General features: G+C 43.6%; 1 protein-coding gene across 2 annotated transcripts; it reads left to right on the forward strand.

The window, feature by feature from the left end:
• Positions 1–5,298: 5,298 nt before the first annotated feature.
• Positions 5,299–12,954, forward strand: LOC311127981 (uncharacterized protein). 2 transcript variants are annotated; one of them, XM_084159897.1, is made up of 7 exons: positions 5,299–6,300; positions 8,305–8,379; positions 8,650–9,306; positions 9,492–9,560; positions 9,695–9,769; positions 10,008–10,085; positions 10,186–12,954. In XM_084159897.1, exons 3-7 carry the CDS (start codon positions 8,658–8,660, stop codon positions 11,517–11,519), a joined length of 2,205 nt encoding a protein of 734 aa, XP_084016023.1. In that variant the 5' UTR covers positions 5,299–6,300; positions 8,305–8,379; positions 8,650–8,657; the 3' UTR covers positions 11,520–12,954. The 2 variants fall into 2 exon arrangements, with proteins under 2 accessions (XP_084016023.1, XP_084016024.1); XM_084159898.1 differs by lacking the exon at positions 5,299–6,300 and having other exon boundaries at positions 7,426–8,379; positions 9,704–9,769.
• The last annotated feature ends 3 nt before the right edge of the window (positions 12,955–12,957 follow it).

The raw sequence follows: 12,957 nt of genomic DNA on the forward strand, positions 1-12,957 counted from the left end.
GTCCGTCCAGTGCCCGGGCAGGAATAGGAGGTGTCAAACGGAGGTTCTCCAGTCCCAGTTGGCGTGCCAGCTTGATGTCCATTATGTTGGCTTCGGCGCCAGAATCCACCAGAGCAGCCAGGGTGTGAGTTGAGTCAGAGAGGCGGAGGTGAACTTGCAGCAGGGGTTTGCGGTCGGAGGACTGGATGGTCATTGAACTCAACCGGACTCCCCCTATGCCCGGTGAGCTTCGGCCCTTTAAAGGGCAGGTTACCACACGATGTCCATCACCTCCACAATAGAGGCAGAGGTTTGAGGTGAAGCGGCGCTGGCGCTCTGCAGGAGTGAGGGAGGCTCGCCCAATCTCCATAGGCTCAGACTGATCAAGCTGACCTGGGTGAGTGGCAGTAGATGACAGGAGCCCAGTCGGATCTCTCCGAATGCCGGTAGTAGGTGGACCTTGGCGCCCCCTCTCACGACGACGGGTCTGTATCCTTCTGTCGATCCTGACAGTCAGTGCGATGGCTTCATCAAGAGTGGAAGGCAGTTCATGGGAGACCAACTCGTCCTTGATATAGTCAGCCAAACTATGGAAGAACGCGTCCACCAACGATGGTGTGTTCCAAGAACTTCGTCTAGCCAGGGTTCGGAAGTCGATGGAATGGTCTGCGACTGTACGTCTGCCTTGTCGAATACTGAACAGTTCACGAGACGCCTCTGCGGTGGGTGAATCCAGGTCAAACACCTTCAGCATCTCCTCAGCAAACAGGTCGAAGGTTGCACATGCGGGGGTTTGACGTTCGAACTCTGCTGTTCCCCAGAGTCGAGCTCGGCCCGTCAGGTGAGTGATGGCATACCCAACTTTAGCCCCCTCCGTGGCGAAGGTCCTTGGCTGCAAGGAGAACTGAAGTCGGCAGCTAGTCAGGAATGGCCGGACCTGGGTTGAATCGCCGTTGAACCGCTCGGGGTTTCCAATCTTGGGTTCCGGAGCAGCGGCTGCAATGACCGGGGCAGGTAACTCGGGGGCTGGGCTGGTGGGCAGACTGGCTGGGGTAAGGTTGGTGAGGAGTTGAATGATCATGGCGAGTTGTTGTTGCTGCTGCTGGAACTGCTGCTCATGCTCATCGGTTTCCATGTCGGGGAAAGTGTGCGCTGAGTCCATAATGGTCAGATCGTACTGTCACGGTTCAGACAGACGACCAGAGGACCACAATTGCGTCACACCAGAAAGTTTATTAAACTTAAGGGAAAAGGGAAGTAGGGAGTGAATGAAGGCTCCAGGGGTAACAGGGATCCCGTCCAATGCGCTGGGTCTGTGCCCCCCCCAGTGGCAGCGATGCGTCCTATGAAGCCGGTGGTGGGTGGTCCAGAAGTCCTGGGGGGGGGAGACACAGACACAACAGGGCGGAATGAAACCAGGCAGCAGTACAGTTCAAGGGAAATCCAAAATACGTAGTAGCAAGGCAGAAGGCTGGTCAGAGTTACCGGGATTGAAGAGTCGTCAGGAGTCGTAATGGCAGAAGCAGGTCTGGATCTCCTGAGGCAGAAGAGTATCCAAAAAACAGGCAGGTCCGGGGTCACAAAACCAGGGTGAGCCAGAAGCGCGAGCAAACAGGTTCCGGGTGTGAGCTTTGCAGACGATCTGACACCGGAGAGCTGAAAGACAGGGCCTTAAATACTGGGAGAGGTAGTGGGTAATGCAGCGCAGCTGGCAGAGTAATTAGAGCAGAGCAGAGCAGGGACAGGTGGAGCTAGTTAGGCTGAGTAGAGAGAGTGGTGAGCAGAGTGGAAGAAAATTAAGGTGGTAACCCGGTGGAGTGAGAGGCCCATGACAGTATTTCATTAAATTATCATTACATTTACATTTTAGTCATTTAGCAGACGCTCTTATCCAGAGCGACTTACAATTAGTGAATACCATTAATTTTTTTTATACTGGCCCCCCGTGGGAATCGAACCCACAACCCTGGCGTTGCAAACGCCATGCTCTATCAACTGAGCTACATCCCTGCCGGCCATTCCCTCCCCTACCCTGGACGACGCTGGGCCAATTTTGCGCCGCCCATGAGTCTCCCGGTCGCGGCCGGCTGCAACAGAGCCTGGATTCAAACCAGGATCTCTAGTGGCACAGTTAGCACTGCGATGCAGTGCCTTAGACCACTGCGCCACTCAGGAGTATGTAATGAGACAGAAATTCAATGAACAATAATAACTAATGCATTCTGTTTTACATGATCATTATTCATGACTCTCCATCTTGGATAATGGATTATCAGGAAGACGTGAGTAATTACTTATTTGTCTTTTTTGTTTATTGACAACTAATAAGACAAGACAAAGAACAGACCAGAGTGTTAATCTGATACTATGAATAAGTACAGGCCTTGTGAACAGCAGTGTGTCTTCAAGGCTACAAATTAATTCAGTTTCTTTACATTTATCAATACTCTCTTCAAATGTTCTCAAGGTAGGTTGGATTATTATGTATAGATGTTCTTCAAATTATCCTGAATTTACATACCATAGCCCTCCCACAATATTTCTGCCATAGAGCTCAACAATTCGCACACCAAAATTAAAATGGAACAGCTTGAATTCAGCTTGATGTCACAGTATGAAGCATTCAGTAATTCTCAGACTGCTCACATAGTAGCACTGATTACATCCCTTTCCCTAGATGTACATTAGTAATGAATGTGATGAACAGTCATTCCAATATGATGTATGATATTTCATGAAGTTATGTAATGAGACAGAAATTCAATGAACAATATTAACTCATGCATTCTGTTTTACATGATCATTATTCATGAATCTCCATCTTGAACAATGGTTGATCAGTTGCGGGTGAGTAATTACTTATTTGTCTTTTTTGTTTATTGACAACCAATAAGACAAGACAAAGAACAGACCAGAGTGTTAATCTGATACTATGAATAAGTACAGGCCTTGTGAACAGCAGTGTGTCTTCTTCAAGGCTACAAATTAAATCAGTTTCTTTAGATTTATCATTACTCTCCCCAAATGTTCTCAATGTAGGTTGGATTATGATGTATAGATATTCTTCAATTTATCCTGAAATTACATACCATAGTCATCCCACAATATATCTGCCATAGAGCTCAGCAATTCACACTCAAAATGAAAATGGAATCAGCTTGAATTCAGCTTGATGTCCTAGTATGAAGCATTCAGACATTCTAAGACTGCTGACATAGTAGCACTGATTACATCCCTTTCTCTAGATGTACATTAGTAATGAATGTGTTGAACAGTCATTGCAGTATGATGTGTGGTATTTGATTGAATAATGTAATGTGACAGAAATTAGATTGAATGTAACTGTAATAACTCATACATTTTGTTATACATGATCATTATTCATTACCCTCCATCTTGGATAATGGATGATCAGGAGAAATACCATAGCCCTCCAACAATATATATGCCATATAGTTCAACATTTCACATAGCCCTCCCACAATATATCTGCCATAGAGCTCAACAATTCGCACACCAAAATTAAAATGGAACAGCTTGAATTCAGCTTGATGTCACAGTATGAAGCATTCAGTAATTATCAGACTTCTCACATAGTAGCACTGCTTACATCCCTTTCCCTAGATGTACATTAGTAATGAATGTGATGAACAGTCATTCCAAAATGATGTATGATTTTTCATGAAGTTATGTAATGAGACAGAAATTCAATGAACAATATTAACTCATGCATTCTGTTTTACATGATCATTATTCATCACTCTCCATCTTGGATAATGGATGATCAGGAGCAATACCATAGCCCTCCAACAATATATATGCCATATAGCTCAACATTTCACATAGCCCTCCCACAATATATCTACCATAGATCTCAACATTTCACATAGCCCTCCCACAATATACAGTTGAAGTCGGAAGTTTACATTCACTTAGGTTGGAGTCATTAAAAGTCGTCTTTCGACCACTCCACAAATTTCTTGTTAACAAACTATAGTTTTGGCAAGTCGGTTAGGACATCTACTTTGTGCATGACACCAGTAATTTTTCCAACAATTGTTTACAGACAGATTATTTCACTTATAATTCACTGTATCACAATTCCAGTGGGTCAGAAGTTTACATACACTAAGTTGACTGTGCCTTTAAGCAGCTTGGAAAATTCCAGAAAATGATGTCATGGCTTTAGAAGCTTCTGATAGGCAAATTGACATCATTTGAGTCAACTGGAGGTGTACCTGTGGATGTATTTCAAGGCCTACCTTCAAACTCAGTGCCTCTTTGCTTGACATCATGGTAAAATCAAAAGAAATCAGCCAAGACCTCAGAAAACAATGTCTAGACCTCCACAAGTCTGGTTCATCCTTGGGAGCAATTTCCAAACGCCTGAAGGTACCACGTTCATCTGTACAAACAATAGTACGCAAGTATAAACACCATGGAATCACGCAGGCGTCATACCGCTCAGGAAGGAGACGCGTTCTGTCTCCTAGAGATTAACGTACTTTGGTGCGAAAAGTGCAAATCAATCCCAGAACAACATTAAAGGACCTTGTGAAGATGCTGGAGGAAACAAGTACAAAAGTATCTATATCCACAGTAAAACGAGTACTATATCGACATAACCTGAAAGGCCGCTCAGCAAGGAAGAAGCCACTGCTCCAAAACCGCCATAAAAAAGCCAGACTTTGGTTTGCAACTGCACATGGGGACAAATATCGTACTTTTTGGAGAAATGTCCTCTGGTCTGATGAAACAAAAATAGAACTGTTTGGCCATAATGTCCATTGTTATGTTTGGGAAAAAAAGGGGGTTGCTTGCAAGCCGAAGAAAACCATCCCAACCATAAAGCACGGGAGTGGCAACATCATGCTGTGGGGGTGCTTTGCTGCAGGAGGGACTGGTGCACTTCACAAAATAGATGGCATCATGAAGAAGGAAAATTATGTGGATATATTGAAGCAATATCTCAAGGCATCAGTCAGGAAGTTAAAGCTTGGTCGCAAATGGGTCTTCCAAATGGACAATGACCCCAAGCATACTTCCAAAGTTGTGGCAAAATGGCTTAAGGACAACAAATTCAAGGTATTGGAGTGGCCATCACAAAGCCCTGACCGCAATCCTATAGAACATTTGTGGGCAGAACTGAAAAGGCGTGTGCGAGCAAGGAGGCCTACAAACCTGACTCAGTTACACCAGCTCTGTCAGGAGGAATGGGCCAAAATTCACCCAACTTATTGTGGGAAGCTTGTGGAAGGCTACCCGAAACGTTTGACCCAAGTTAAACAATTTAAAGGCAATGCTACCAAATACTAATTGAGTGTATGTAAACTTCTGACCCACTGGGAATGTGATGAAAGAAATAAAAGCTGAAATAAATAATTATCTCTGCTATTATTCTGACATTTCACATTCTTAAAATAAAGTGGTGATCCTAACTGACCTAAGACAGGGAGTTTTTACTACCATTAAATGTCAGGAATTGTGAAAAACTGAGTTTAAATGTATTTGGCTAAGGTGTATGTAAACTTCCGACTTCAACTGTATCTGCCATAGAGCTCAACAATTCACACACCAAAATGAAAATGGAATCAGCTTGAATTCAGCTTAATGTCCTAGTATGAAGCATTCAGTCATTATCAGACTGCTCACATAGTAGCACTGATTACATCCCTTTCCCTAGATGTACATTAGTAATGAATGTGATGAACAGTCATTGCAATACGATATATGGTATTTGATGGAATAATGTAATGTGACAGAAATTGGATTGAATGTAACTGTAATAACTCATACATTTTGTTATACATTATCATTATTCATTACTCTCCATCTTGGAAAATGGCTGATCAGGAGCAATACCATAGCCCTCCAACAATATATATGCCATATAGCTCAACATTTCACATAGCCCTCCAACAATATATATGCCATATAGTTCAACATTTCACATAGCCCTCCCACAATATATCTGCCATATAGTTCAACATTTCACATAGCCCTCCCACAATATATCTGTCATAGATCTCAACATTTCACACTCCAAAATTAACACGGAATCAGCTTGAATTCAGTTTGATGTCCTAATATGAAGCATTCAGACATTCTAAGGCTGCTCACATAGTAGCACTGATTACATCCCTTTCCCTAGATGTACATTTGTAATGAATGTGATGAACAGTCATTCCAATATGATGTATGGTATTTCATTAAATGATGTAATGAGACAGAAATTCTATGAACAATTATAACTAATGCATTTTGTTTTACATGATCATTATTCATGACTCTCCATCTTGGATAATGGATGATCTGAAGACCGTGAGTAATTACTTATTTGTCTGTTTTGTTTATTGACAACCTATAACACAAGACAAAGAAAAGACCAGAGTGTTAATCTGATACTATGAATAAGTACAGGCCTTGTGAACAGCAGTGTGTCTTCAAGGCTACAAATTCAATCAGTTTCTTTAGATTTATCATTACTCTCCCCAAATGTTCTCAAGGTAGGTTGGATTATGATGTATAGATGTTCTTGAAATTATACTGAATGTAAACTCAGCAAAAAAAGAAACAGCCCTTTTTCAGGACCCTGTCTTTCAAAGATAATTCGTAAAAATCCAAATAACTTCACAGATTTTCATTGTAAAGAGTTTAAACACTGTTTCCCATGCTTGTTCAATTAACCATAAACAATTAATGAACATGCACCTGTGGAACGGTCGTTAAGACACTAACAGCTTACAGACGGTAGGCAATTAAGGTCACAGTTATGAAAACTTAGGACACTAAAGAGGCCTTTCTACTGACTCTGAAAAACACCAAAACAAAGATGCCCAGGGTCCCTGCTCATCTGCGTGAACGTGCCTTAGGCATGCTGCAAGGAGGCATTAGGACTGCAGATGTGGCCAGGGCAATAAATTGCAATGTCTGTACTGTGAGACACCTAAGACAGCGCTACAGTGAGACAGGACGGACAGCTGATCGTCGTCGCAGTGGCAGACCACGTGTAACAACACCTGCACAGGATCGGTACATCCGAACATCACACCTGCGGGACAGGTACAGGTTGGCAACAACAACTGCCCGAGTTACACCAGGAACGCACAATCCCTCCATCAGTGCTCAGACTGTCAGCAACAGGCTGAGAGAGGCTGGACTGAGGAATTGTAGGCCTGTTGTAAGGCAGGACCTCACCAGACATCATTGGTAACAACGTCGTCGCCTATGGGCATAAACCCACCGTCACTGGCCCAGACAGGACTGGCAAAAAGTGCTGTTCACTGACGAGTCGCGGTTTTGTCTCACCAGGGGTGATGGTTGGATTTGCGTTTATCGTCGAAGGAATGAGCGTTACTCCGAGGCCTGTACTCTGGAGCGGGATCGATTTGGAGGTGGAGGGTCCGTCATGGTCTGGGGCGGTGTGTCACAGCATCATCGGACTGAGCTTGTTGTCATTGCAGGCAATCTCAACGCTGTGCGTTACAGGGAAGACATCCTCCTCCCTCATGTGGTACCCTTCCTGCAGGCTCATCCTGTCATGACCCTCCAGCATGACAATACCACCAGCCATACTACTCGTTCTGTGCGTGATTTCCTGCAAGACAGGAATGTCAGTGTTCTGCCATGGTCAGCGAAGAGCCCGGATCTCAATCCCATTTAGCACATCTGGAACCTGTTGGATCGGAGGGTGAGGGATAGGGCCATTCCCCCCAGAAATGTCCGGGAACTTGCAGGTGCCTTGGTGGAAGAGTGGGGTAACATCTCACAGCAAGAACTGGAAAATCTGGTGCAGTCCATGAAGAGGAGATGCACTGCAGTACTTAATGCAGCTGGTGGCCACACCAGATACTGACTGTTACTTTTGATTTTGACCCCTCCTTTGTTCAGGGACACATTATTCCATTTCTGTTAGTCACATGTCTGTGGAACTTGTTCAGGTTATGTCTCAGTTGTTGAATCTTGTTATGTTCATACAAATATTTACACATGTTAAGTTTGCTGAAAATAAACGCAGTTGACAGTGAGAGGACGTTTCTTTTTTTGCTGAGTTTATATTCCATAGAACCCTGATCCTGACACAATATAGTGTTTCTGCCATAGAGCCCAGTGCTGGTTATCACTTAACATGAAAATAATAATTTGATCAGGATAGGCCAATAACTAAAAAAATATTATTAATTAAGTTAACCAGATCTTATTGGCGCCCACAGCCCCTACATGAGGGAGGCTTGAGAGACAGGAAACATCTGATTGGTCCTGTTTGTTCTGTATATAGTGATGTAGTCTACCAGACAGATCTCACCTCTCTTTTTTACACCATAGTCTCAGGTTCAGACTATTTACAACATGAGACCCAGGAGAACAAGTTGAAGAGGGAGGCATCAGCTGTTGAGCTTGGTAAGTGTGAGAGAGTCTGGAGGAGAGAGGATTGGTTCAGGGAACATTAGTGATGTTATTCCTTTTTTCAGACTAATTCATTTGGTAATGTATCAAATAGTCAATAGATCAGTTGATTGTTGGTTCAGCTCAGATAACTGTTGACTGTAGAAAACAATTATTGTACCACCTCCATCAAATTATAATGTGTCGTTATAGGCATACTATTGAATTAATGAATTAATTGCTTAATCAAACAACCAATTAAATATGTTAATTGCTTTCTCTCAGAGTTGAAGATGGAAAAAGAATTAAAAGAGATATTAAGAGATGAGATGATGAAACAACTAGAGGAGAAAGACAAACAACTGGATGATATGACCCAGGAAGTGAGAGAGAAAGAGAGACTACTGGAGGGAAAAGATAATGAAATAAAGGAGAAGAAGGTTGAACTAGGAGACAAAGACAAGAAAATAAAGGAAAAAGACCATCAACTAGAGGAGAGAAACTATAGACTGGATGATATGACCCAGGAAGTGAGAGAGAAAGAGAGACTACTGGAGGAGAAGAACCAGACAATGGGACAGAGGAATAAACTATTAGAAGAGAAAGAAAACCAACTGGAACAGAAAGAGAAGCAACTAAAGGATAGAGACATTCAACTAGAGACACTGAGAAAGAACCTGCAGGACAAGAACAGTCAAGTAGAGAACTTCAGAGTCCTACTGCAGGAAAAAGACCTTCAACTAGAGGACAGGAACCACAAACTGGGAGAGAAAGACATACTACTGGAAGAGAGGGACAAACTACTGGAGGAAAAATATAATGAACTAAAAGAGAGGAGGCAGGAACTAGAAGAGAAAGATAAACTACTAGAGGAGAGAGAGAAGCAGTTAAAGGAACGAGACAAACAAGTGGAGGATGTCAACAATGAAAATGCGGAACTGGGTAAGATTATTACAACCATTAATACATTTAGTCTACAGTACTTTCCTCAATTCTCAGGTTATTGTAGACTCTCCTCTGAGTTGGGAATATTGTTTTACATCACTTCATACTTTCCCTCTGCATCATATTTCTGTCTAAAGTCTTTAACATAGAATTCAGATGTTAGTCTTCCTTTGTTATTTCAGCTCAACAGATATGTGATGTGAAGACTGAGCTAGAGAGACTGAGAAGAGAGACCTCAGCCCAGATGACTGGTGAGTGAGATATGTGATACTTAACATTAACATTTCACGAGAAACCCAGAACTACCCTTAAGTAGGTCTATGTGCCTTCATGTGTTACTGAGGTAAATGTTCCCATTATAAATGGATGTTATTTGTTGTTTTAGAACATGGAGACACCTCAGATACAGGTTCCATACTCCCAGTCAGGAGGAGACACAGCATGGATTATCCTCCACTCAGTGAGTTATCAATATTGTCCTGCTTTCTCCTACTGTTTCTAGTCTATAGTGGACCATCCTTCACTTAGTGAGTTATCAATGTTGCCTCAAACTGTCATCAATCTTGATATTCTCTATTTTCTCCAATAATCTATATTTCACTATGATGTGTAATGTATTTGTTGTTTGTGTATACTATGTTTTTAAATGTGTCACTGATGAAACAGTATGTTGACCAGTTCTCTATGTTGTGTTACAGTGGGAGGAGAGACCTCCGGTACAGACCCCACACTTCCACTGAGGAGGAGAAACAGCATGGAGTTAAATCCTCCTGAAAGTGAGTTATGGATGTAGCTTACATTATATTTGACACTGTGTTGTACATTATCCAGAGAGTCAGTGTGTTGAACAGTGCTGTGTGTTGTGTTGTGTTGCAGTGGGAGGAGAGAGCAGCAGTCCAGACTCCCCAGTGTCTCCCAGTGTGTCTGAGCTGAGACTGGTGCTGCTGGGGAGGACTGGGGCTGGGAGGAGTGCAGCAGGAAACACCATCCTTGGCAGAGAGGAGTTTGGGGCCCAGGCCAGCCCCTCTGCAGTGACCCAGAGGAGTAAGAGGAGAGAGGGGGACGTGTCTGGGAGACGGTTGGTGCTGGTGGACACTCCAGACTGGTTCTGTCCTGGACTCTCTCTGGATGAGATGAGACAGGATGTGGGGCTCTGTGTCCGTCTGTCTGCCCCAGGACCCCACGCCTTCCTCCTGGTCATACCAGTGGAGCCCTCCAGGGGGGAGGAGAGAGGGGTGCTGGAGAGAATAGAGGAGATGTTTGGGGAGGGTTGTTGGGGACACACTGTGATTCTATTCACCCATGCTGATGGCCTGAAAGAGCAGAGCATTGAGGAGTTTCTCCAAGCAGGGAGTCAGGACCTCCAGCAGCTTGTAGAGAAATGTGGGAGCAGGTACCACGTCCTCAACATTAAGGACAGGGCCCATGGCACTCAGGTCCCAGAGCTGCTGGAGCAGGTAGAGGAGATGGTGGCAGGAAACAGAGAGAGATTCTACAGCAGTCAGACCTACCAGGAGTCAGAAGACCAGGTCAGAGAGATGGAGGGAAAGATCCAGAGGGAGAAAGAGGAGAGGAAACAGAGGGAGGAGAGAGAGGTGAGAGATAGGTTTCAGAAGGAGTTGCAGGACTCGCTGAAGAAGATAGAGGGAGTGATCCAGGAACATGAAGGAGATATCAGAACACTCAGTGAAAGAACCACTGAACTGGAGAGACAGGTGAAAGAAGAGAGGGATGAGGAGAAGAAAAGGGAGCTGGAGAGAGAGCTGAAGAAAGAGTTTGATAGGAGGGAGGGGTTGGAGAGAAAGCTGGAGAGATTTAGAGAGAAGAGAGAGAATGAGAGGAGAGAGATGGAGGAGAGACACAGACTGGAGATAGAGGAGATGATGGAGAACTATGAAGGAGAGGTCAGAGTTGAAGCAGAGAGAAACCTGATGAAGATAGTCCTACCTGAGTTACAGAGGAACATCATGATCTCACAGACAAAGATGCAGAGGGAGTTCAGCAGACAGATGGAGGAGAAGAATAGACAGATGAAGGAGAAGGATGGAGAAATGGAGAGACTGAGACAGAACTTGAAAGAGGTCAGTAAAGCTCACTCAGTGTTGCAGAAGAGACTGGTACGAGAGGGGAGAGGTCAGAGGGCACTGATAGGAGTGTTGAGCTGGGTCAGGAGAAACTCATCAAGTTGGCTTCTCCACAATCTGATATGATTCACCATCACAGTCCATGTGTAGAACCAGATCAGCTCTACTGTCCACTGTGCCGTGGTGAGTGTCATAGTGAACATGGGGAAAACAGGCCAGAATAATTTATTGTCCTGTCTACTTTGTCTAGAGAATGAGGGGAGGGAGGTCTGTAAAGATCTTGATGAGACGTAGGCCAGAATTCCAAACCAACGTAGATGATTGAATGTGCACTGCAGGCTTTTAGAATGGAGAGGGTTGAGGGGGATCAGGGGGTCGTTGGGAGGAGTCAGAGACTGAGAACTCTAAAAATCTGAGTGAGACTTTTACTCAATGTTGTAGGAGGTCTACTATTGAACAGAGAGAACCATACTGTATTTACCACACATCAGTTCCTGTTCTTAATCAATCAAATTGCACAATCAAATTATATGTTTTGTGTTGAAACTTCAAAATTGAGTGAACAAAATTTTAAGAGCACCTCAGAACAGCCTCAATTCGTTGTGCCATGGACTCTACACAGTGTCAAAGCGTTCCATAGGGATGCTGGCTCATGTTTACTCCAATGCTTCCCAAAGTTGTGTCAAGTTCGCTGGATGTCCTTTGGGTGGTGGACCATTCTTGATCCACACAGGAAACAGTTGAGCATGGAAAACCCAGCGGCGTTGCAGTTCTTTACACAAACCAGTGCGCCTTGCACCTATTACCATACAACGTCCAAAGGCACTTAAATCTTTTGTCTTGCCCATTCACCCTCTGAATGGCACACATCCTTCTTTAACCTTTCTCCTCCCCTTCATCTACACTGATTGAAGTGGATTTAACAGGTGACATCAATAAGGGATCATAGCTTTCACCTGGATTCACCTGGTCAGTCTATGTCATGGAAAGAGCAGGTGTTCCTAATGTTTTGTACACAGTGTATGTCTACAGTGAATTGATGAGTAATGCATTAGATTATTGTTCAGTTGTTGGATGAGACAACATTTTTATGGAGGGGTTAGAGAGGAGACCAGTTAGAGAGAATCACACTGTATTATCCTACACTGTGAGAGCAACGTAGGAGTGTTATTATTTTACCACAGTCACACAGTTTTTTTCTATTTGCTGACCTTCACCAATCAAAGTTCATCAGCATACTGTTGTTATGATGTTATGTTCCATGTTGAAACCTTAAACATATCTCTACAGTACTCGTTCGTGGACAGACAGGCAACGCGATGCTCACGCAAGATTTGGTTCAGGGTTCAGAGATCACAGTGAAGGATTGATGAGTAATACATGTGTTTATTATGGTATGTTAGTTGAACCCATTACCCAGTGGCTAGTAATCAGTGATTTGGATGTAGCTTCCAGTTACCACGTGTTGTCTCATATTAATGGTGGGAATCTATCCCAATGGAACTCTCACACCACCTGAGACTGATATCGTTGAAATAAAGAAATACAACTTTATAAGCCATCA

This window comes from Coregonus lavaretus, assembly GCF_964263955.1.
Source record: "Coregonus lavaretus genome assembly, chromosome: 4".
In the NCBI taxonomy this organism is placed as follows: domain Eukaryota; kingdom Metazoa; phylum Chordata; class Actinopteri; order Salmoniformes; family Salmonidae; genus Coregonus; species Coregonus lavaretus.

Excerpts from the sequence above, each read along its gene's own strand:
- LOC311127981 (XM_084159897.1), top strand. The coding sequence starts at position 8,658 with ATGGAAAAAGAATTAAAAGAGATATTAAGAGATGAGATGATGAAACAA. Across the intron at positions 9,561-9,694 it reads GACCTCAGCCCAGATGACTG|AACATGGAGACACCTCAGAT; the intron begins GTGAGTGAGATA and ends TTGTTGTTTTAG. Across the intron at positions 9,770-10,007 it reads CATGGATTATCCTCCACTCA|TGGGAGGAGAGACCTCCGGT; the intron begins GTGAGTTATCAA and ends GTTGTGTTACAG.